General features: G+C 51.9%; 1 protein-coding gene across 8 annotated transcripts in view; it reads right to left on the bottom strand.

The window, feature by feature from the left end:
* The window catches only part of Kif21b (kinesin family member 21B), a 49,981-nt gene that overhangs the window by 19,292 nt on the left and 5,563 nt on the right, over positions 1 to 25,126 (bottom strand). For 4 of the 8 annotated variants that reach the window (NM_001415800.1, XM_006249857.5, XM_063272197.1 and 1 more), the window contains exons 2-17: positions 16,768 to 16,990; positions 16,284 to 16,466; positions 14,102 to 14,251; positions 13,881 to 14,015; positions 13,367 to 13,537; positions 13,000 to 13,115; positions 11,730 to 11,925; positions 9,835 to 10,024; positions 9,053 to 9,116; positions 8,737 to 8,955; positions 8,271 to 8,352; positions 7,809 to 7,911; positions 6,830 to 7,021; positions 3,689 to 3,888; positions 1,254 to 1,361; positions 531 to 599 (exon numbers count right to left, since the gene is read on the bottom strand). In NM_001415800.1, the coding sequence (NP_001402729.1) occupies positions 531 to 599; positions 1,254 to 1,361; positions 3,689 to 3,888; positions 6,830 to 7,021; positions 7,809 to 7,911; positions 8,271 to 8,352; positions 8,737 to 8,955; positions 9,053 to 9,116; positions 9,835 to 10,024; positions 11,730 to 11,925; positions 13,000 to 13,115; positions 13,367 to 13,537; positions 13,881 to 14,015; positions 14,102 to 14,251; positions 16,284 to 16,466; positions 16,768 to 16,990 (2,401 nt within the window). Of the gene's footprint in view, positions 1 to 530; positions 600 to 1,253; positions 1,362 to 3,688; positions 3,889 to 6,829; positions 7,022 to 7,808; positions 7,912 to 8,270; positions 8,356 to 8,736; positions 8,956 to 9,052; positions 9,117 to 9,834; positions 10,025 to 11,729; positions 11,926 to 12,999; positions 13,116 to 13,366; positions 13,538 to 13,880; positions 14,016 to 14,101; positions 14,252 to 16,283; positions 16,467 to 16,767; positions 16,991 to 25,126 lie in introns of all 8 variants that reach the window. The other 4 variants (XM_006249856.5, XM_063272196.1, XM_006249854.5 and 1 more) reach the window with 1 other exon arrangement.

The raw sequence follows: 25,126 nt of genomic DNA, 5'->3' as shown, positions 1-25,126 counted from the left end.
TGTGTATGCATGTGTGCATCCAGATATGCACATGTGTTCCCAAGGGTGTGGAGGCCAAAGGAGGACATTGAGTTTCTTGCTTTACTATTGTCCCTCTTACGTTCTGGGACAGTGTCTCTCAATGACCCCAGAGTTTGCCCATTAGCTGGACTGGCTGGCCAGCAAGTGCTGGGATCTACCTTCTTGACCATGCCGCAGTTGTCGATGTGGGTATTGGGGGTTCAAACACAGGTCCCCGTGCTTATGTGGTAAGTGATTTACTGACTGAGCCATCTCTCTAGCCCTTTTCACTCTTTAGTCGATGACCATCTAGGCACTGAGGATGGGAGGTGGATTCTGCCCTCTAGGCTCAACTCACTGGTTGAGAAACCATTTCTCACAGGGTGCTACAAATTGGCAAGGCTGTGCTCACTGAATGAAGAGATCCAGTCCACGAGTAGTATGGAGTGGACTCCACTTCTTCAGAGGACAGCAAACATCAGAACCAGGGCTAGGCCTGTACAACCAGGCTGCCCGCTGAGAGAACTCACCTCCTGGGTTTTCCTCCTCAGAACTATTTCCTGCTGGCGCTTCTGAGATTCCAGGGCCCGTATCTGGAACTGAAAAGAAAGGATTGGGCCACATTCAGCCACTACCAGCAGTCTTTTCTGGGGTGGGGGTGAGGTTCGAGATGTCTCGTGTAGACCTGGCTGTCCTGGAACTCACTCTGTAGATGAGGCTGGCCTTGAACTCAGAGCTTCACCTGCCTCTGCCTCTCAAGTGCTGGGAGTAAAGGTGTGTGCAACCACTTTCTGTCCAGACAGGACTGGGAACAGGGTGGGCAGCTCTGTAGCCAAAGGCTCAAGATTTTCCTGTGTGGGGTGATTCTCACACAGCCAAACTGTAGATAAAATGGTACCCGGAGTCACACCCTTCTACCAAGGGTGACCCACAAACACAATTCTCTTGGTCTTATCTCCTCCCAAGAACACGAATCTGAATTAGAGGCCCAGTTCTCCTAGGCTATTTCTTCTGGGCCTGGAGTTCCATGTGTTTGATTTTGCCGGTGACATTGGCCAAATTCTTGCCCTTCTCTGGACTTGAGTTCTCTTCTTGGACTTGTAGGGGTTGGGATAGAAGCCAACAGTGGCTCTGACTTTCTGATGGGCTGTCCTCTGCTCCAAGCCTGGCTCTTGTCGCTTGGAACAGTAGGAACTGGGGGAGAAGGGTCATCAGTAGAGAGGAGTGGTTGAAAGCTCCCGGAGGGCTCTCACCTCCTGCCTCCGTTGCTCCTTCTTGAGCTGAGCAATCTCCCGGTTCCTCTTGGTCTCCACCAGTCGCCGCCGCTGCTGTTCCTCACGCATTTGCTTCATGAGGGCTACCTGGGATGGCAGAGGTAATGGAGGTGAGGCAGGGCTGGGCAGGTGTGGCCCATGTGCCTCCTTTAGTAGCTGGTAGGGGGAGACACTGGCCAGGGGAGTGGTCTTCTAGGCATCACTGACTGGGGGTCTGAAACATAAGGTTTCCTTCCCACTCATCCTCAGGGGCTAAGAGATATTATATGTGGACAAGTGCTAAAGAACTGGCCTTAACATTTGAAGTCTATCCTAACCACCATCTTCAGCCTGACTGAAGACTCCAGGGCCCATTTCAAAGTGATAACGACATAGTGAGAGCTGCCCACATGGCAGGCCCTGTCTTTATGACACATATCTGAGAAAGACAGTTCTCCTGTTTTATAAAGAAGTGAGCCTTCAAGACAAAATGACTAACAGTTGCAGAGTAGGAATGGCTGGCTAGTCTTGGAGCCTGGGTCACCTTAACTTCCCAACTCCAGGCTCATCTGTATGACCAGCAAGTGTGGCTGCATCCACTGGTCCAGGGAGGTGGGTGAGTGCTCTCCAGGCACAGGATAGTGCTGAAATGGACCTCGGGATTGAGACAGCATTGCTCAGATTCTAAGACAGGAGTCACTATGCTCTCCTGACAGAAGATCCTGAAGCCAGGCCTTGCCCAGTTAAGATCTCCAAGACATAGGCTCTGATCCTTTTACTACCCATCTAGTGAAGAACCGGGGCTCTGTTAGGGACCCCCAACCCCAGGATGATCCCAACCCCTTCTTTTTCATTTGTAGAGCTGGAATCACAAGAATGTAGCCAGGTGGACAGAACTAAGTCCTAAGTGAAGGATCTCAGAATCCAAGAATGAGGAGCATTCACAAGAGTGTGAATTCTTCTGTCCTTTGTACCACGTCTTGGGCATTTGGCTCTTTTTCCCCACGGTTCAGAACCTCATGAAAGTGTTCCCTTGAGAGCTTTTTCTAGGGTCATATCCACTTCAGATGACAGCTTGGAGAGGTTGAGACTACCCTGAAGAGGCACCAGTAAGAAGATGGGACGGGGGGATGGGGAGACATGGATAGATGGATGGATTGATGAATGGATGGATGGATGGATGGATGGATGCATGGATGGATGGATGGATGGGTGGGTGGATGGATGGACGATGGGACATGAACAAAGACAACCATGTCAAAGTTGCCTCAGCCGTACCTGTTGAAGGCCCAGGTCACACAGAGTGAACTACAGACAGCCTGAGGGTAAAGGTCACTAGGCCCTCTGTCTGCATTGCCCAAGGGCTCCAGGGGCCCCAGGGATCTGTGGGTAATTGAATCCCAGTGCAATTTTCTGTCAGTGGCTTCACGTCTACAGGGCAGAAGCACTGAGGTAGAAAGTGAGAATGGGGCTCTTTGGGGCCATGCTGGGCTGATCTCAGCAAAGTAGAGACTTCAGGAGATAAAGCAGGGCTCTAGATCTGGTTGGGGACAGAGCCCGCTCAGGTTCAGTTCCATTTCCTCTAAAAATAGACAACTGCCTCTTTCCTGTGCACACTGGTCAGCGGGAGTCAGGACAGCAGTGAAGACTGTTACCAATGACTCCTGAGTCCCCAAGGGGAACCGCCTTTGCCAGGCTTTGTTAGGGGTCTAGCCTCGGAGCTTAGCCCAGGGCTGTGGAGAGCTGGGAGACAACAGAAGGGAAGGGTCAGGGAAGAAGAGTCTGAGGGTGACAAAAGAGAGTCACAGAGCAAGAACCTGCAAGGCCCAGGCAGGAGCTAAAACCGCCAGATACCGAAGTTCAAGACCCCAGCCGCTGACATAAAGAGCAGATCCTACAGACTGTGCCCTGTGGGCTGTGCCCAAGTAGAAAAGGGAGCCCAGAGCCACCCGCCAAGAACACACACCAGTGTGGAACATCGAGGGCAGAATTTACATCCTGGCACTATATCCTGGTAGCAGGAACTACCTTCCCTGAGCCTCGAATCTCCACAAACATAGTGAGAATGGCGTCCTCCTTTCCTAAGGATGTAATAGCATATTTGCCTAGCTAAGAGCTGATCATGACCATGACTTATTACCATGAGGAGAGGCAAGGGTTGTACCAAATGAAGCTTTTCAAGGCTTCCTTGTGCAGACAGGAGGCAACTGTAGTACAGCTTCCCAACACAGGGGGCAGCAATGAGCAGTGTGCTTGCAATGAACTGGGAGGAGGTTGCTAGGAGAGTGTGCATGGCTGGGGCAGGACCGGGTCAAGTGATGCTGTGCATTCAGAGGACAATCCTCACTTAAAAGCAGTGATGATATTTAATGAGGATATGGATTCTAAGACATGGTGTAGGTCCCCAGGCCCTACTCTTCACACCCTCTGCCTACCTTGGCCTTCTTCATTTCGGCTACCTCCGTTTGCAGCTTCTTCAGCTCCCTCTCATAGCGAGACTGGTTCTTGAGCAGCCTGGCATGCTCCTTTTGAGCAGCCTGTAGCTTCTGCAGGTCCCGGTTCATCTCCCGAAGCCTCTTCTCATAATCTGCCTTTATCTTGTTGGCCTTCTCCTCCGTGTAGCACTCCATAGTACCTGAGGACAGTAGAAAAGCAGGGTTAGAGGCACGGGCTCCAGGGCTCCCACCAAATACGAGCTCATGGGGAGACAGGCACGCGATTCTGATTTTACAGTCGACCCCTCCCTGAGCCTCTTCTTCATCTGAACAATGAGGATGTGGGTTCAGCAGCTGCCCTAACTTTCCTGCTCTGACATTCAATTTCAGTGTTTCAGACTGAGGCTTCGGTCCCTGGAAAGGTGGTGGCAGCAGGAAGTGGAGCGTTAACAAGAGCCTGGGTGATGTGATTACAGTAGGAGTAAGCTGGGTCTTCACCCAGACTCTCCCACCTGAACTGCGAACAGACATCCTCCCCTGAGCAGGTCCAAGACCAACGCAACTGCCAGCTCTCACTCCATCTCAGAAAACCTCCCCACCTCCTGCCCAGAGGCTCGTATCCTGAGACGTGGCTCCCTTGTCCCCCAGACACACACACAGACACACACACACACACACACACACACACACACCACACACCACACACACACCACACCACACACACCACACCACACACACATACACACACACACACACCACACACACCACACCACACACACATACACACCACACACACCACACCACACACACACACACCACACACACACACACACACACACCACACACATACACACACACCCATATACCACACACACACACACATGCACACACCACACACACACACACACCACACACACACACCACACACACCACACACACACACACACACCCACCCACCACACACCACACACATACACACACACCCATATACCACACACACACATGCACACACCACACACACACACCACACACACCACACACATACACACACACACACATGCACACACCACACACACACACACCACACACACCACACACACACCACACCACACACACACACACACACACACACCACACACACACCACACCACACACACATACACACACCCCACACACATACACACACACCCATATACCACACACACACACACATGGACACACCACACACACACCACACACATACACACACACCACACACACACCACACCACACACATACACACACACCACACACACACCACACCACACACATACACACACACCACACACACACACCACACACATACACACACACCACACATACACCACACCACACAGATACACACACACCACAATACACCACATACACACACACACACCACACACATACACACACACCACACACACACACACACACCACACACATACACACATACACACACACCACACACATACACCACATACACACACACACACACACACACACACACACACACACACACACACACACATACACCACACACACATCGAGTCTTGAGCTCAACCTCTAATAAGATACCTGAGCCCAACCACATCGTACCACCGGTCCACCTGCCTCCTAAGCTTCCAGTTTAATTTCCTTACACAAGAGCAAAGGTGATGTTTTAAAAATGCTTTTAGGGCTGGAGAGATGGCTCAGCGGTTAAGAGCACTGACTGCTCTTCCAGAGGTCCTGAGTTCAATTCCCAGCAACCACATGGTGGCTCACAACCATCTGTAATGGGATCCGATGCCCTCTTCTGGTGTGTCTGAAGACAGCTGCAGTGTACTCATATAAATAAAAATAAATCTTTAAAAAAAATTAAAAAAAAATAAAAATGCTTTTAAGTGTCTTACTCACTCGCTGCCAAGCCTGGTGATCTCAACTCTCTGAGGAAAGGTGGCATATTGCAATGACAGACATGGCCACCATCCTACCAACATGCCAGGTACATAGCTGCCTCTGGGCCTTAACAGCTTCCGTTCCTTCTCTCTGGAATGTTCTTTCCATTGCTAGTTCTACTCTTGTGATGCACCAAGAGTTACTTACTCTTTCAGGCCTTACTCCGTGAGGTCACCTTCTCTATATAGCCTTCCATGCCCTCCCCAGGCTACCCCACCCCTAAGCTCCCTGGCTCCTCTCCTTGTGAATATTAAAAAAAAAAAAAAAAACACTCAGGAGTGCCATCCTTGCTAGCAATTCTGCTTTATGCTGTCACCTCCGCCAGAGTGTACACTCCAGGAGAGGGATTTTACACACTAAGACAACTCTAGTTCCTAGAATAACATATGCTCTATAACACACGTTCAGCTAACATTTGCTTAATAAGTGGATGAGGAAATGAATCACCAACCGAGAGGACTGCAGGGCAGTAGAAAAAGAAAGACACAATTTGAGAAGTCTTATAAACTGAATATAGTAAGTGGGTGGGGGGGTGGTTGGGAGGTATCATAGCACATGCCTAGGGAGATAAAGGATTAGAGATCTTAATATATAAGATGGGGAGGGAGGGAGAGAGGGAGAGAGAGAGAGAGCGCAAGCGAGCTAGGCATAGTGGTACCTGTCTATGGTTCTACCACTAGGGAGGCTGAAGCAGAAAAACTGCTACAAGTTCCAGGCCAGCCTGGGCTACATGGCAAGACTCTGTTGCAAAAGAGGAGTGGTCAAGTTGTCAAGATGGCTCAGGATATAAAGGCACTTACTGCCAAGCCTGATGATCAAAACTCAATCCCTGTCACCCAGATGGTGGGAAGAGAGAACAGAATTCTTCTGCAAGCTGTCCTCTGGCCTCTATGTGTGTGCCATGTCATATAAACATTCACATGTGAACACGTGAACACGTGAACACGTGAACACACACACACACACACACACACACACACACACACACACGCCCCAAATGTAATTTTAAAACAAAAGTAGCAGAGAAACTGGGTGAGACACAAGAACTTTTAACTATGGGCAAAAGGTCACAGTGGTTTGCTCAGAGGTCTCTGTGCACGAGGCCTGGCATTATTAGAACGATGGTGGGTGTCTTTTGACAAGACAGGGGGTCAGGGAAGAGATGCATGACTCTGGCCTCACTGAGGTTCTGCAGCACGCGGTCGCGCTCCAGCTGTGTGTCTCGGATCTTGTTCTGCAGCAGAATGAGCTTCTCCTCGTACTGGTGCTTGAGCGTCTGTAGCCGCCGCTGGCTGTTCTCCAGCTCGTCGATCAGCTTCTGCTTGATCTCAATCTCACAGGTCAGGTCCGCCAGGTCTGCCTGGAAGTTGACTTCTGCAGAGCCAGACAGAGCCAGACTCAGCCCCACGCCGGGTGCAGGGACAGGGGAGCTGAGTGTGGTGGGTGGGGCATCCTCTGGTCAGCAGTGACCAATCAGTGACCAGGCAGGGAGGCAGAATATGGCCAGGTGGTGCAATACATTTGATGAGCAGCCTCAGAAATGCCTGGCTGGGCTCAGGAGCTTGGAGGGAGTCTAACACCCTTCCTACCCCGATGGGCCCAAAGGCCTATGTCACCATGACTGATGACATGGGACTCTGCTTGGGTGGAGGAGGGTAAGTGGTCCAAGAGCACCCTGTAGGGCTGTGGGTGAGAGATGACAACAGGACAGAGCTGAAGGACAGATGTCTCTTCATGAAGGAGGGGGTCTTGGTACCAGCCGAAAGTCATTTAAACGTCTGTCTTCTGAATCCATCAAAGTGGTCAGGGATCTCTCTGAGCATGCTCAGTGGTGATTCGGGGGCGTCAAATACCTGCCCAAGGTAGTAGTGAGCACTGGCTTCGTCAAACTTTCTGAAGGGTCAGACTAAGCACAGCGGTGGACATGGGAGAAGAGCTAATGCTCCCCCCACCCCCGCCCCGTTATTTACTGTTGCTTTTCTTGGCCTCTCACTCAGGAATCCGAGCCCTGTCCAGACAAGCAGTTTCTGAGCACTCTCGCAGGCTGACCCCACCCAGGTCTATCTGAGTGTCTTCTTGGGAAGCCCAGTTCTGATCGACAGTTCCACTATGGGACTCATCTCCTGCAAGCAACACATCTCCCCAGCCCCGGCCCACGCACCCTTTTCCTCAGGGTCGGAGTCCGAGTCCACCAGGCTCTCTTCACTGCCCGAGTCTTCATCCTCCTCCTCCTCACAGCCACTCTCATCTCGTTCTTCTTCCTCCTAGGCACAAAATACCATCAGGGCTGCACCGGCCTAGTGAGGATGGGAGCCCTGAGGCAGAGACCGAGACAGGCACAAGACCTCAGGGGTGGAAGCCAGCTACACCCTCCTCTGGGAGACCATCCACTCCTAGTAGCCTGGGCACAGCCCCTGTGGAAGACGCTCAGTCTGGCATCATCCATTTGGGATGAGGCGAAGTCCGGAGGGATGGAGATCACCATGGCAACAGGTCAGCATTACCAAGAAACTCAAGGATCAACTAAAGGCAACGCCCTGCCCCACCCCCCAATAACACGGATGGAGTCTCCACCCCAACAGGACATGCTGGTGAGCCCATGGAAGGGCAGGGTAGTCCTCACCTCCTCAGCCTCGTTCTCATCCGTCTCCTCACTGTTTTCCTGCTGGAGTTTTGCCCTCTTTTTGAAGGCTTCTTTCTCCGGGCTGCTTTTGGAAGGAAAATGAAGCCAGATTAGGGACCAATACCACAGGATGCTGGTGGGAGGTTCCTGCCTTGTTGAGAACGAGTCTTCTTCTCCAGTATCCACCCACCCTGCTCTATCCCCTGAAATTGACCTTGGTGGAGATACACACACACACACACACACACACACACACACACACACACACAAAGGCTGGAGAGGTATCTTTTCTCCAAATTGTGCAAACATTACTGGTGATGCCCGGGAGTGGGGTGAGGCTGGGTAGGAGTGGTCCTCCCTGTACATGAGGTGGGGAGCCATCTTCCTGGATGGTGCTGGGGAGGTGGGTTGGGGGTCCATCTTCGAATGTTCTGGCTGCCGGGGGAGGTGGGAACATTCTACTCACCTCTTCCTCCGCTGCCTGACCTCTTTCTTTTTCAGCCGCTCCAGGTCTTGCTTGGCCCTGCGGATCACTTCAGAAGCATCTTCCATGGAGCTGGCCGGGCTGCCCCCAAAGGCTGGACCTGCTGGAGATGCTCCCAGGGAGTAGGGGTTCCGAGCGGAAGCCCGGGAGAGGCTCCTTCGGAGGGACTCATTCATAGCCTCACTCTCCAGAAGCTTCGTGCTGTGCAGACAAAGCGTGTGGATGGGGACAGGTGAGTCACGGAAAATCGGCCCAGCCAAGGCCCCCTGGCCTGCTCACACTGGATGGGTTTACTCACCGAAGCTCCTCAATCTCCCGGATGTAGTTCTGGATCAGAGCGCCAATGGCCTCGTTGCCATCCCCTGGATGGAGAAGACAGACTGGTACCATAGAGAAAGCAGGGGACAACCACAGGACTGGGGCGTGGCTCTAAGCCTCGCATGAGCCTCCAGTGTGCTAGCCCTCGAGGGCCTCTCCCTCCATAAGGGAATCTACGTGAAGGAGATACTCGAACATGATCAGAGTTGTATCCAAGCACGGTTGGATAATGGTACGGCATTGGAAACAACCTAAACACCCATCAATAGAGGCTGCTCAATCAATTATTCACCATCGCAGATGGACCGTCATGCAATCATTTAAAAATTAAGTGGCTTGGAATATGAAGATTTATAAGACATGCTGCTAAATGCAGAAAGGAAGTCATAAAATAGAAAGTATGATCTCATGTAGGGAAAATGCAATGCACACATCATGATATATCTAAATGCATTTATACTCAAAACAAATGTACTGAGAAAGTGTGGGAAAACACGCACTCAGCTGCTCAGGAAGGATTCTTCTGGAAGCAGAGAGGATGTGGGTGGAGAGTCTGCTGCGGGGATTTTCGTCCTTTGCTTAATGTGCTATGTTGCCTCTTACATGCTTAAGAAGAAGGCTGTGTGTGTGTCATGCTAAATCGTTGGAGAAATGCATAAATGAACTGATCTGTGCACTGGCTGGCAGCCATTGCCTGCTCACTAATACCAAGGGCAGGAGTCATGTTGTTGCTCTGAGCTGGTCTGCTGTACCCCAACTCACCAGCCTTGGCCAGAAGCAGGTTAGCCTCCTGACTCATGAGTTGTGTGACCCGGTTGTTGATGGCATCAATGGCTTCCTGCATGGCCTTCACTCGGAGTCTCAGTGCTCCGTTCTCCTTCTGTAGCATGGCGTTCTCCCGGAACAGGTCGCTGTAGCCCTCTGCACCGTCCTCCCCAATCACTCGCTTGCCCTGGGATGGAGACACGCAGGGGGCAGTCAGGGGCTAAATCTCATAGGAGGATACAGTGACAATCCTCCTCCACCCGCCTTCAGCCTTCCCCAGGACAGGGTGGGACTCTGGTCTTTCTCATCTCCAGGTTTCCGAATGTAGCCCCTGTCTCCTTAGGTCCAAAAGCCTTACCTAGCGCTGGATATGGGGGCTCACTGAGGGCTCACCGGGAGCTTATGCCTTATAATCTCAGTGCCTGGAAGTCTGAGGCATGAGCATCACAAAATCAAGGCCAGCCTGGGCAAAATGAGTTCCAGGCAAACCTGGACTACATAATTAGTTTCCTCCTAAAAGCAACACCAAACCAAACAAACGAACAAATCGTTCTCTCCCTGACAACAAAAAGTCCAAATTCTTGATTTATCTGGGTATCGATCACTTTCATTATCCTGAAACACTAGTCCAAGTGACAAACACTACCCGGGCCTGACAACTGGCATACATGGGTGAGCCAGCCTGGGCGTAAGATAACAAGGAGTGGTGGGGACTGCAGTGGAGAAAAGTCAGACAGTGTAAAAGAGTCAGCCTCTCTTTCCATATCCCTGCTCTCTCATGTTTAACCGCCTCCCTTAAAGCTGAAACAGTTAACTGTGCATAACGTCACCAAGATGTTGGGCTTACAGAGCTGTCTGTAGTATAAATAAAAAGTTAAACATTGTAAACGGATGAATCCCACCTTTTTAAAATCCCCCCTCTATTTTTTTTTTTTTTTGCCAACATATGTTATTATACTCGCTGCTTAGTCAAAAAAGAGAGACTATTATAAGGGTAGAATTTTAGCAGCGCAGAACGTGCCACGACCTACTTCTCCTCGATTGTCTGTGGCTCTTGATTGCTTAACCAACAGGCTATGCCTGTCAACGTACGGTTTGTTTGTGTTTGAACCGTGAGGCTTCTTCATATAACAAACCCTGACACTGCTACACACTCCAGCCAACTTTATGCCAGTTGCTGGCAGGAACAAATTTTCCGCAGATGTTGAGACTTCCTGACTTTCCGAAAAGCCGTCGACTAGGTTGCATTCTTCTGAAACCGAGGACAAACCCACCCGTCTGTGTGCCGGATTGTGCTACCAGAGGGTGACGTGAGCCTTGGATATTAGAATTAGACACGCCCCTCAAAGCACCTGTTTGCCTCCTTTCTGCTATGTTTCTGTGGTTTGCTCTCTACCCAGAAGGCCTGCTGGCCTCCTGATGATATCGCATTTGTTTTTCAAAATCCACACGCACAGCCCTTCCATAAGGCCCCACCCCCCCCCCAACACCGCTGCAAAAAATAGGCCGACTCCTCTGCCCCTGCAGCACACTGGGCAACTCCTGTATCCCCACTGTCAATGACTCCACCACGGTGGGGCGCTCATCTATTCCAGTGCAATACAGTCTGTGGACTAAAGAGAAGCACCTTCCCTCGACCAAACACCCAGGCTACAAAGCCAGGGTGTTTTAATTCTTACACTGCGTATTCTAAACCTAGACAGCTCAGCCACAAAACCCATTCCTGGGAACCACATCCGATGCACAGTGGTGTCTAGCAGATAGGAGGAGGGATGGGTGCTGCAAAGCTGGGAGGCCCGCATAGAATCTGGTTGTGGGATGCTCTAGGGCAGGGTGTGGAGCAGGGCATCGGCTCCTCGTGGGCGGCGTGCTGGAGGCAGGGGAGTGCTCACCGCCTTGTATTCCATCAACTCCATCTGCAGGCGTGCGATCTCGGCTCGCAGCGCGCTGATCTGCTGGCTGGTCTTGTCCTGGTTCACTACCACTTTGTTTTTGATGTTTCGAGCCCGATTGGCATATTTGAGAGTGTTGAGCGTCTCCATGAAGTCCCGATCTGAGGGGCTCACACAGGCGATCATGATGGTCTGGCTGAGAGTGCAAACAGGTTGGGTGAGGACAAAAAGGACAAAGCCAGTCCCAGAAGCACTGTCCCACAGCTGAGGCTCTGTTTCACCATGACCCTCCTCCCTGCAATTTAACACTTAAAGGACCTGGAATCTGGGATATGGGACCCTGGACCACCTGGCTGAGATCTTCCATAGCAAGAGAGGAAAACACTTGAAAACAGTTAACAAGGGGTGATGCCTAATTACACAATTCTCTGCTTGGAGACGAAAGTGAGTCATGGCCTCCCTGTTGGCCTGGCATTTCCTGCTTGTTGTCTTGTTGGACTATATGGCTGCCTTTAAGAATTGTCTCTTCCTGTCCCACATGTGGCCCATACATATACAGCCACCAAACTAGATAAGATGGATGAAGCAAAGAAGTGCAGGCCGACAGGAACCGGATATAGATCTCTCCTGAGAGACACAGCCAGAATACAGCAAATACAGAGGCGAATGCCAGCAGCAAACCACTGAACTGAGAATGGGACCCCCTTGAAGGAATCAGAGAAAGGACTGGAAGAGCTTGAAGGGGCTCGAGACCCCATATGAACAGCAATGCCAACCAACCAGAGCTTCCAGGGACTAAGCCACTACCTAAAGACTATACATGGACTGACCCTGGACTCTGACCTCATAGGTAGCAATGAATATCCTAGTAAGAGCACCAGTGGAAGGGGAAGCCCTGGGTCCTGCTAAGACTGAACCCCCAGTGAACGTGATTTTTGGGGGGAGGGCGGTAATGGGGGGAGGGGAACAGCCATATAGAAGGGGAGGGGGAGGGGTTAGGGGGATGTTGGCCCAGAAACTGGGAAAGGGAATAACAATCAAAATGTAAATAAGAAAGACTCAAGTTAATAAAGATTCTCACATCTGTGAAAGAAGGAAACTGAGTCTCCCTAGCCACAGGTCACTGAACCCCTCACGGTTCCTGCCTCTGAGTCTGCAACCTAGGCTGAGAAGGTCCCCTTCTCCTGGGAGTCAGGACCTAAGCCTAGGTCCGTGTTCTGCATCCAGGAACGTTCCTCCCCTCCCCTCCCAGGACTCTGTTATCAGATACCTGTTGCCTCCAAGAGAGTCCTGGAGCAGCCGAGTGAGCTTGGAGTCCCTGTAGGGCACGTGCACGACTTTCTTGCTCTGATCTCCCAAGGCACTGATCACATTGCCCAAGGCCAGCTGTGGGAGAGAGAGCTCGAGAGTCACACAAGGAAGTGAGCGAGCGTAACACAACACTCAGGCTCTCGGGTGGGTTCATACACCGATTGATAAACTGAGACCCGAGGGTGAAGGCAGGAGCCAACAGGGCCCTTTGGGTGCTCCAGTCAACAGCTAGAAGCCCAAGGAGAACTGGGTAGCCATTGAAACACAGGACCTGTCTTGGTCTGTGCCCTCTGCCTCCCAGGGCCGGTGACTGCCAGTGTGCCTACCAGACCACAGTTGATGGAGATGCCCTCTTTGGCTCGTTCACCGGTGGCCCCTGTCCGTTTCAGCCGCTCTGAGCCCGCCAAGTCCACAAAGTGGAACTTAGCAGTGAGCGTCTCATACTCAGTGCCCGTGGGGGCCGTTCCATCCGGAAGCCCAGTCACTGTCTCATTCACCTGCAGCAGAAAGTGACATCCGGTTCGCTCAAACGCTACCTCCTGTTCCTCTGCTCTTAGCCTTCCACCCACACAGCACCACCATCCACAGGAGTGAGGGCAGGCTACACGGCGGCAACCCTCGTGTGTTCTCAGCACCGGAGGGCAGACACTATTTGGACACACTAACATTACTCCATCTCACTGCATTGCGTAGATGGGGTGAGGAGGCTGAAGAGAAATAAAAACTGAGTGATAGAGGTGAGCCCCGCCTCTGGAGTTCTGGCCTACACCCATGTTTGTTCGTCCTGCCCCTGAGACATCCCTAGAGCGAGTAGCACCTGGGCCCCCAAGAGCACCTCACCAGGTCAGGCTGGGCACACACGCGCATCTGGCACAGGTGAATGGTGAAGATGGCGTGGGATCGGGAACTTTGAACGTTCATCTGGGTGCTGGCCGTGGTTCGTGACAGGGCGCCCTGCTTCAGGCACTGGATCAGCTGGGGACAGACACAGAGGAGAGGACTCAGGCTCCGCGTGCTGTAGGGCTCTGGCCTTTGAAGATGCCCATGTCTGAGATGCTCACCTCCTCCTGGGAGTTGATGAGGCGAGAAGTGACCCCTGTGGTGTAGATGCCGCCATTGGCATCCTCGTGGATCTTGATGTTGGACCTGCGGTGGCGGGCATCAGGGTCGCGGGTGCTGTCAAACAGGTCAAGGATCTCTTCGTTGTAGAGCTGTGATGGAGAGGAGACCATGGCTGGGTTTATATGGTATGTGCCCAGAGTCCCACGGGCATCTCAATGTACTAAAGTGGAGACAAGCTCTGCACTTTGGCTTGCTGAACCCTAGTCCTCCGAACAGCGCTATCCTGAGGCTGCACATGCTGCTCTACTCCCCAAGGAGTAGTGTCCGGTAACTCTCAGCTCCAAAGGGAGACTTAGGACAGGGATAAAGGACGCGGTCCTAGGTGTTAAGGGATGCGGAACCATGAGCCTGAATTGAAAGGATCTCGTCACTGTGGCCAGGCTGGCAGAGATGGCATGAGGCTGTGATTGGAGAGGAAGGAAGACAAAGCTTAAAGAGACCAAGGAGACAGAGCCCTGAGCTCTGCAGCTCTGAGCGCCGTGGTGCCTGAAGCTGAGGTGATGGCAACTTCGGATGGGAGGCGAATGGCTGTGTGCCTTGCCTGATGCCCAGGAGCAGAGGGAGCAAGATTGGGCAGTGTGGCCCAGCCTTCTGGAAGACCATTATGCCAGCCCACTTCAGAGGGTGTCTGCAGAGGCGATTCCTGGGGTTAGAAGATTGGAACTGTGGGAAATTCAATGGCAGAAAGGCTGCAGTCAAAGCCAGGGATGGGAGTGGAGTGGGGGTGGGGGTGGGAGAAGGGCAGCAGCCAATGGAATCCTATGAGGACAGAGAGGGGGCACTGAAGCCCTCAGACATCCGAGGCTTTGATGGCCTTAAGGGGACAAAAATACCCCACAGGAAGGGGAAGAGGAAACAGAAGGAAGAGATGGAGGAGACAGTTTCATAGTGTCTGTGTGTCTTGTATTGGTGTAGACACACTGCAGCAGCTAAGCCCTCATGGTTCACTCTTTGGCCTGGATTTGCTAGTATGCTCTTTGAAGTTCTCCATGGCAACAGAATGGCAAAGGAAAGGGAACGGGGAAAAGCTCAGTGATATACAGACAGCAAGAAACACACATACTCATGTACACCGACATGCATACATATATGTACACACATGCACTCACAAACACTCGTATACACACATGCATATTAACACATTTATACAAGCACACATGTACGAACTGATGTGCATATATACACAGACGTAACCCAAAGGACTAAAATACAGGTCCCTTACGGGGAAAGCAGCAGCCATGGGTGCGCAGGAAAGACACTGGGGCAGTATACAGGGACCAGCCTCAGCCCTGTCCATCCCTCTGAGGGCCAACAAGATCCAGGAAAAGCATCAGGGTTGGGAGGTAAGAGAGTAGGGTGTCTCCAAACCCACTAAACACATCAGAGCAGGGCTCCCTGGTAGAGGAAACCAGATGCTAGGAACCAGAACTATACGACCACATGTTTCAGAGGAGCCTGGCCAGGTTCCTGTGAGAAATAAGTACCAAGGAGACTCACCTTTCTGGAGCCTTCTCCAGGAGAGAGCCTCTATTTACACAACTACTGAGTTTCCAGCACAGCTCAAATGTTAAAGAGCCCAGAGATTCCCCTCGTGCACTCCCCAAAGCTCAGGGCTGTGCAATTCAGGCTGATACCTCCCAAAGCTGGTAGACCAGAATGAAGGAAAGCCCCTGCTGTACTGAGAGGCCAGGACGCATCTCAGCTCAAAAGATACAGGTAGGTACTCGGGGGGCAGAGGAACGGCCTCGTAAAGGCCAGATGACAGAGACAGAGGCAGGAATCTCACCATGTGCCAGGTACAGGCTTCTGTGCCAGACTTACTAGCCCCAAAGGAAAGAGAGATGTCGAGCCCACCCTGCAGAAGAAGTTCAGACCAGTGACGTGACCAGGCCAAGGCCAGAATCAGCCATGAGATCTTAGGTCCCATTTGATGCAGGAAACATTTCAGTTACCCGCACCAAGGGTTTCTCTAGCCCTAGCATGGACACTCTCGGTAGCAGGGAATTCTCCCCTAATGATATCTCTGGCATTCCCTAGACTTATTTCTCTACACTGCTCCAGCTTCCATGGTCTTAGGTTCTAACACGTCTCCCTCCCGACCACCCTCCAAGGCCATAGTACCTCCAGGAATTGGGCACTGACTTTGAACTCAGGCCCAGTCACACCCTGCTCCTGCGCCCGACGCTTGCGTTCGTCGATGCCCCTGAAGAGATGCGCAATGGCCCTTGGGATGATGCCCTGCTCCTCTTCTGACGTCACTGTGTCAAAGCCGGTGCCCATAGTGTATGTCTTCCCAGCCCCTGTCTGCATGGGCAAAGACAGAGTACAGGTGGTAATCGGTCTCCTCTGGGGAACCAGAAGCCTTGGCTTGGACCAAACCCTCTTACTCATTACCTCTAGACAAGTGAGCCTTTTCTATCACAGAGACAAACCCTACGGAATTCCCTGATGAAAGCCTGCCCCTGCTAACCAGCCATAACTCAGATGCCAGACAAAACCACACAACCGGGCCTTGATTGACAGCTCTCTTGTGGGCCTATCTCTCCCATACAATGGAGGGAGACTGAGGTTGAAATGCTCACTGGTTTGGGTAGGAATGGCTTACCTGTCCATAGGCCAGTACTGTGGCGTTATAGCCCTCAAAGCAGCCTTCGATGAGTTTGCTCACGCAGGTCGAATAGATTTGTTCTTGCCAGGTGTCCAGGTCAAAGACAAAGTCATAGGTGAAGGCCTTGTCCTTCCCCAGCAGGACCTGGGGCTCCCCAGGGGTAACGGAGGTACAGATGTGACAGCCTTCAATCTTCTCCTTTGATAGCTGGGGCCGGATCCTGCTCAGGGAGGAAAGAGACCTCAGTCAGGTCCAACTGGGTAGAAGCGATGGACCATCCTCTCATGTTACCAGCCATAATTCTGTTTATCTCATTCTGTTTACCCCACAAGCCTGGAAAGGAAAGAAGATAGGAGGCCCCGAGAATGGCTTCAGTAATACAGATGCATGTTGCCCAAACCAGTAGTAGCTGACACGGATTGAATGCTTGGTACCCTGAATGTACGTTAAGTATGTTGTATATAAACTAATTCATGTGTAAACCTTCCAGGTATCTATTTGCCTGACTGTCCAGATGAGGCTGAGAATGTTTCAGTGAGGAGTCCAAGGTTCCAGAACAGAGTGAAGGGGCCAAACCTGGGCAAAGGCAGACCACCACCACCACCACCACCACCACAACCCCTGACCCCTGGAGGCCTGGAAGTCAGTATCCCTCTTGTAAGGAGATAATATCTAGCCCATTCCAGAGAGATAAAGCTTAGGGCCAAGGTTGGAGAGAGAAAGACAGACACATTTTTCTGAGCCAATCTAGGAGAAGGCTAGAACCGAGGCAGAAGCCTGTGGAGGCTACAAAGGTCTTTAATGCAGCAGACATCTTCCCAGGTGCCAGGCTTGATGGCGCTCGACACAAGTGCTGGTTCTTTCCAGGAACTGAAGGGCCAACCCAAACACAACTAAGGTAGCCTAGGTCAAGTGGAGAGTCCTGTGTCAAGGCAGTGAGAGGGGCCACGAGGTTGACCCCCCATCCCAGATACTGGTTCAGAGGAGGAGTCTCTGTGTGGAGAGTGAGTGGCATCAGTACTGAGTGGGGAGCCAGCCATGGGCAAAACTGTCTCCATCCTACCACCCCTCATTCCCTTTTCTAAGCTGCATCACCGGGATGCGGTTCCCATGGCAACCAAGCATGAGTCAGTAAGCATGCACGTGCGAGGTTGGGCAGAAAGTACGCTTCAGACATCCAAAGCAAGAGTGGGGTAGGCTCTGCTGCCATGGGCTCACACTAGTGGCCCCACAGGCTGTGCACTTACAGTGAACTGCTTGTCAGGCCCCTCTCTCTAAGCCAACATTTACCAGAGAAAGGAACACCAACGGACGGGCCAGCGCCCACCGATGGCCCAGAGGCGCCTAGCTGCAGATCCCAGCATCCTAGCTCCAAATCACCATCATGTCCTTGTCCCAGTTGCCTCCACCCCCAAAGACCCACTGAGAGCTGTCACCCGGGTGAGGAGCACCCAAGCCTGTTGCTGTGCTCTGCTATGAATAAGAACCGGGGAGGGGCAGGTGTCTGTGTGAAAGGTGGGTATTTGGCCAAGCCTCTATCCATACGTGGGAGTCTGGCTTTCTTTGGGAGTGTGTCCTTGGAGGTGTAAGCAGTTACTTTAGTGAGTGGCTCTCTCCAGAAAGAAATGAAAGCCCAAAGAAGTCTGCATTCTTTTATTTTTCTTCAAAGATTTATTTATTTATTATATATAAGTACACTGTAGCTGTCTTCAGACACACCAGAAGAGGGCATCAGATCCCATTACAGATGGTTGTGAGCCACCATGTGGTTGCTGGGAATTGAACTCAGAACCTCTGGAAAAGCAGTCAGTGCTCTTAACCACTGAGCCATCTCTCTAGCCCCGAAGTCCGCACTCTTACATAACTGTTAAGAGTGGGGGAGCCCAGCATCCTAGCCTTTCACCTGTTTGCCTGAACTGATTTCTGACAGAAAGAGCAGAACGGATTTCTTACTCATTCTCTCTGGACCTCCAGACCAGAAACTTTTCTCTCTTCCCCTAACCCTCACCCCAGGCTCTCCTGCTGACTTCCACTTCCACCCTAACCACTATAGCTGACACACAGGGCTCACCACCACATATCAGGCCAGGCCTATGAACTGATGCAACTTTAACTCTTGACCTTACAACAACCCCCAGGAGATCTTTACTAATGTCCTGTTGACAGATAAGGAAGCTGGGATGGTGTCACAGACAGTGAGGAGCCATTCCAAGTCCAGGCAGGCTGAGGGCACTAACCCTTCCTCAACCCTGCAGTATACACACATTGCTGCTGAGGACCAGGACTCAGAGGGGAGGGAAGCCTCAGACACCATAGGAGAGCATGGGCAGCTGCAGAGAGGCGGCATAGCATAGAAATCAGAGCCTTAGCTCTGCCCTGGGGCTGTAGGGCCTAAAACTGGATACTTCCTCCCAGAGTACGTGGGTGCTCTCTGGTGAACTGAGGGGTCGTCGCTGCAGCCTGGGAGGACCCTCCAACAACGTAGACGGCATGAGCTCCTGAAGACACCCTCCCCACCACGTGACAGCCTGTGATGGGATTTCTGGATCCAGTTCAAATACCATTTAATTATTGCAGGCAGATGGCAAGGCCGGCGATTGGAGAAGATTGAATCAGCGTCCCTGGAGGCAGAGGGAGCAGGCCTGATATCAGAGCCCTCCCAAGGTCTTCAGTAGCCAGTCCCCAGAAGAGCTTCCAAGGGGCCAGCAAAGAAGAGAGTTGGGGAGAGCAGTCTGGGAGGGTCTACATAGGGTCAACCAGGGCTTTAGGTACCAAGAGTTGTGGGGTCTCCCCAGGGTTATTTTTCCAGTCCCACACATCCTGACGCATCAGAGAGCAGTCTAGCTTCCTGCTAGCCTCCTCAAAACACCAGGCTGCAATTCCTGAGGAGTGGTGAGTCACTAATTCTCAGAACGACTGATCTGGACGAGGTACAGCGTGTCAGTCTTGTGGATGAGGGACTGTGGGAACCAGCAAAGAGTGAAGATCTCACAGACGTTCCCATGTGTGGGGAGTGGGCCAGCCAGCACCCACCATCACTTGACCTCGGTGGTGCCCACTTCCCAGCAGGAACCATGCCTAAGTCACTCAGGTATCGAGAGACAAGCTGGCACTCGATCTCTCCTTAGGCTGAAACTACGGTTGCTCTCCTGGCTCCCTCGCTGCTTCCTCTAAAAACCCCACCCCCCATACTGCTACAGACTTCCTCTCTGGTGCGACCGTCAAAGCTGAACTGCACACCCTACGACCATTCAGGCAGCACAGTGTCATGTGACAGCTGAGCTCATCTCTGGTGCCTGGTGGAGATTTTGAACCCTCTAGGAGAGTCAGTCCTGCCTCTCACGGCCTAGGGTTATACAGATGTAGATGGCTTTAGCGTTTTTTTAAGAACTGCATCGCCCTCCCCTTCCGAAACCTCTTCCATTGGCCCCACTCTGGATGAGGTCATTTCTGTGGGTTGTCCTCAAAGTGGCAGTGACCTACAGAAGGGGGAAATGTCTCTTTACCGCAGGATAGGCACAGATGGCAAACACTCAAAGCTGTACCCTTCCCAATGGCAAGGAAGGAGGGTCAGGGGTCAGTCGCCAGGTTCTTCCAGCTGTACCATGGGCCCCTGTGATACTATTCCAGGCAAATGGGGACGTGCACCTTAAGCACAGAACATGAGAAGGCAAGAGAGACTATCTTAGGAACTGGATACGCTCCTCCTAGGTACATTCCCAGAAGGAATCAAATGTTGCAGACCACCGAGACAGACGCCTGCACACCCATGCTCACTAAAGCTATTTTTAAAATGGCAAAGTAATGGATATCAGCCAGGAGATCAATAGCTTAAAAAAATATGTACAACACAATAAAATACTATTCTGCCATTGCCAAGAGTGAATTATGCCATTTGCAGGAAGTGAACTAATGATCCAAGAGGTTGCTAAGGTGGACCCAGGAAACCCCAATCACGTTTTCGAGCATATACTGTAGTATTCAAACACAAAAGTAAGACTTGAAGGGAAAGGGAGACCAGAAGTCAGGAGGAAACAGGACCTTAGTAAAAGGGAGGTGAATGTTAAGATCAGAGTATATGTACAGGCATATTGAAACCCACCACTGGGGGGTGGGGATTTAGCTTAGTGGTAGAGCGCTTGCCTAGGAAGCGCAAGGCCCTGGGTTCGGTCCCCAGCTCCGAAAAAAAGAACCAAAAAAATAAATAAATAAATAAAAAGAAACCCATCACTGAATGATTAGAATATATCCTAAAATAGGAAATCCGGAACATTTAACATTTAAAACAAATTAGCACGCGTGCCCTGCAAGTCAGTGCCTATTATTATCAATGAAGGCTGGCGGCCTAAAGATCTTGTGACATTTTTGCCCAGGAGAGTGTGAATCTCACTGCGCACGACCTCTGTCTCCTTTCTCTCCACCCCGTTGGGAGGGATGGCCGAGGGCCCCTCTCAGGCTCCCTGAATCTAGCCGAACAGAGCCAGCCTATTCGCCATTTGGCAAACGGCAGGCAGGGGTGGCGCTGCCAAGGCTTTTCAGAGGCAGGATCTGGCACGGTGGCTGAGGTCACCACGCTTCCTCCGCTCACAAACGAACAGTGGCTGGCGTGATGTGGGCGGCTGCCCCCACCCCCGCAGCGTTGAGGCGCAGTAAGAGAGACTTAAAGGCGAGCGAGGCGGGGACAAAGGCAGCCAGCCGGAGCCTAGGGCCGCGGGAAGAGCTGAGCTCAGCGGATCCTTGTCTCATCAGGACCAGGACTGGGCCGTAGCAAGTGAATGGCAGAGGACACAGCGAGGGGGCAGCCCAGGGGCTGCTGAGAGACTGCCAAGGGCAAAACTCGCTTTCTGCAGAGCGTAATGGCTAGGTGAACCCGGGTACGTGCCTGAGACCCAAAAGCCACCGCCAAAGTTTAGGAGGAGTCTCACCTTGGGGCCTCTAGTGACATCACACAAAGGCGGCCAATCATCCCTCCCAGAAGCTCCGCCCAGTGACTTTGGGCTCCTAGGGGGTTGGCTGCGCTTTTTTTGATAAAACTAGTCCCACCTACTCAGCTAGCCACGAGAGTTTTCTAACCTACTCTCCCGTAGTCTTCACCCAAGGCCTCCAAGGGTGCAGCTTTTTACGCCTAGACTTTCCGCTGGTGAGAAGTAACAGGCGGTGACATTAAAATAACCAAGAGCTGTTCCAGAGCCAGAAGCTTAAAAAAAAAAAAAGCATTTGTGTTTGTATGTGTGTATGTATGCATGCATGTATGTAATAAACGTGTGAAAGTGCACGTGTGGCAGGATGCGCATGTAGAGGCCAGAGGCCAGTCACTGGAATCTCTATTTCTTCCAGGATTTGTGTCCTGGGAATTGGATTTATGTTATCAGGTCTAGCATCAAGTACTTTTCACAGGCTGGGCCACCTCTCTGGTCCTTAGTGATAGAGGTTATTTCTCTGCCATTGAAATGAGACAGTTCAAGCCGGATTAGAATATTTTAACGGCAGGTTTATTGGGAAGCTGCTCTTGGGTGAGTCCACTGGCCCCAAGGACCAAGGCCAGGGAACCATGGGGAATGGAGGAGGGGGAAAAGAAAGGGCAGGAGAAGGGAAGGAGAAAGGGGAGGGGGGGAGGGAGACCAAAATGTCTGGATTATATAGGGAAGACCCTCTGCAGGAAGAGTCTGGAAAGTTCAGGATTGAGGGCAGGGCATGCATGGTAAGGACTTGGAGGTCAGGTTTGCTTTGAAATGTAAAATATGCACCTGGGGATATTTGACCTAGGCAGGGTCCAAACCAAACACTTGAAGCTTCATACTGAGTATTACCTAATGTCCTTTCTTTGCTGGGGCTTCCCTGAAACTCATTTTTTCACCCAGCACAATAAGAGACAACTTCTTACTATATGTGATCCATCTCTTTGCCCACGGTGGGTCATCACGGTATGTCACACAGTTTATGATGAGCAATTTGTCTCTACCCTGTCCTGATGGCAAGGTCATTTGACTGATAAGGAACAAGGCTGACGTTCCCAGAGGTTTGAGCAAATTAGCACTTGCACAAACACTCACTTGAGGAATTCTAGACTGAGAGGCATTCTCTCCCCAGACCTACCCCCAGGCTTTAGGAGCCAGAGACCTGGACTACCGTTACTCCTCAGATGGCCACAATAATCAACACAGTCCCTTCGGAAGGAGTTTCCCGGGGCTAAAAGCATGTCTGTTTTGTTTAAGGAGTCCTTTCTGGAATCTTGAAAAGGAGCCCTTGGGGGCTGGTGGGAGAGCTTCAGAGGGACTATAAAGGAGCCCTATCACCCAGCATCTGGCTGTGCTGTATCCATGCTTGACAGAAACCAAAGGCAGCTGAGACCCATTGGCTTCTCCTCGTGCCCAGCCTGAATCCACATGCCTAGTTCCAACCACAGGTGGTGGGGCAGAGCGAAGGGCCAGCTGCTGTGTTCTTCACGGTGTGTGTTCGGCTCATGGATGCAAGGGACACAGAAGGGACACAGAGGAGCCTCATGGTCTCCAGTCTGCCCTTCATACACTCACTTTACTGTGCTGTGACCTGCGAAGGATACACTCTTCCTCATCAGAGACTGGGCAAGATCAAAGGGGAACTTAACTCCAGCCAGAGGGATTTAGATAAGCTAGCAAAAAGAACTTCCTGCCGGCAAAGATTGTTAAATCCTGGAAAGGCAAGCCTGAGAGCATCAGAAGTCATTGCTTGGGGATAGCAGGCTTGCCATCCTTCCTGCCTTCTCCCACAACCTGGCCTCATCTAAGGACAATACTGAACCTCTGAGAACCTGGGTGCCACACACTTGCACTCCATGTGTTGTCACAACACTGTGGAGCAGGGGACATGTGCCCCATTTTACTGAAGTCCCAGAAGTTGACATTTTCACATGCCCGAGTCCTCACAATGTATAATGATGCAGACGAAATTTAAAGCAGCCTCATATGTGCTCAATCCTGCTGCAGTCACCAGGCCATCCCTAAACAGGGCCAGAGGGGTCAGGCTGGAAGAAAACCATCCCTTTAGAATCCCTGCTGATCCCACCAGCAGCTGCCTGCCTGCCTGCCTGCCTGGAAGGGAAGCATTTTCCAAACTTCGTAGTTAAGGAGGCTGAGCTGGGCCATTTGTAGAAAGCAGGCTTCCTTTGCCCTCTGTAGCACCCCTCCCCCAACACACGTGCTTGCTTGTACACACACACACACACACACACACACACACACACACACACACACACACACTTCTCCTAGGCAGCCTGGCAACCTGCCAGCTCTGGGGAAGGCTGCTAGAAGCAAAATCCTTGCTCTCTCAGGGGAGTCTGGCTTTCAGACGCCCAGGGGCTTTTAGCTGACTTAGCTGAGACAAGGCATCTTCCCACAGGGGCTGGTCTTCTCTCCATCAGGGTGGCAAGATCTAATTCAGGGTGCTAACTCTTCAATGAGTAAGGGGAAATTTAGCTGTACTAGGTAAAGGGCCACCAGGACCCTATCACCATTTGCCTATTGGAACCTCCCCTGACTTTTCATAGGCATCTGGAGCCCAGCCCTCCTGTGGTTACCCTCAGGGAAAAGATGGCAAGGTGGCTGTGGCTCTACACCCCCAAACAAGAAGGCTTTGTATTGTGGGGTCAAAGGGCATGGATTTACGAGGCAGACCTGGTGAAAAGGGCTGGTCAACAGTCTTTGCCTGACGTCTGCCTCTGAGATCACGGGAGGGGACATGACACTCCAGCGCACTGGGGTGTCTAGGGCTCTAACTCCACCCCTCCAAAGGGGATGTCCTCAACTTTACTTTCAGTTCATCCTAGAGTCCTGGCCACTGAGTTCTGAGTCATGCCTAGAGGCAGGAACAGGGAGGACACCTTCTCTGAGGTAGCTGGGGAGGACCTTGTTGTCTGTGGCCTCGGGAGTCAAGGACATACCACAGAACCGGCAGCAGGCAGGGGTGGAAGCTGCAAGCAGATGAATGAGACATCAGAAGCCAGAGAACAGGAGGCTGGGAGAAGGCTAGCCCCTGTCTGAGGGAGGCACCCCAGCCTGTGATTGGCCAGCCAAGTAGCCAGGCTTTGAGCAGCGCCAGGCACTTCCTGAGACGAGGTTGGGTCTGACCCTTCGGTCTTTGGAGCCCGTGACAAAGGGCAAATCCGTCCCAGGGAACTACCACTCAGTCGTGCTTTCTCAGTCCTACCCCCATCTCAGAGCATCTGGTAGGGGTTTTCCATGACCTCCCAAGAGACAGGAGACATTGCAGCATCAGCCGTAGCCCAGATCCCAGAGCTGTGCCGGCATCTGCATCTGGTAGGGGGCAGCTCAGTAGGGGCTGGGCCCAGGGGACACTCCCCAGCTGAGGAATGCCGAGC

This window comes from Rattus norvegicus, chromosome 13, assembly GCF_036323735.1.
Source record: "Rattus norvegicus strain BN/NHsdMcwi chromosome 13, GRCr8, whole genome shotgun sequence".
Classification (NCBI taxonomy): Eukaryota; Metazoa; Chordata; class Mammalia; order Rodentia; family Muridae; genus Rattus; species Rattus norvegicus.
This window is presented reverse-complemented; position numbering and strand designations above follow the sequence as displayed.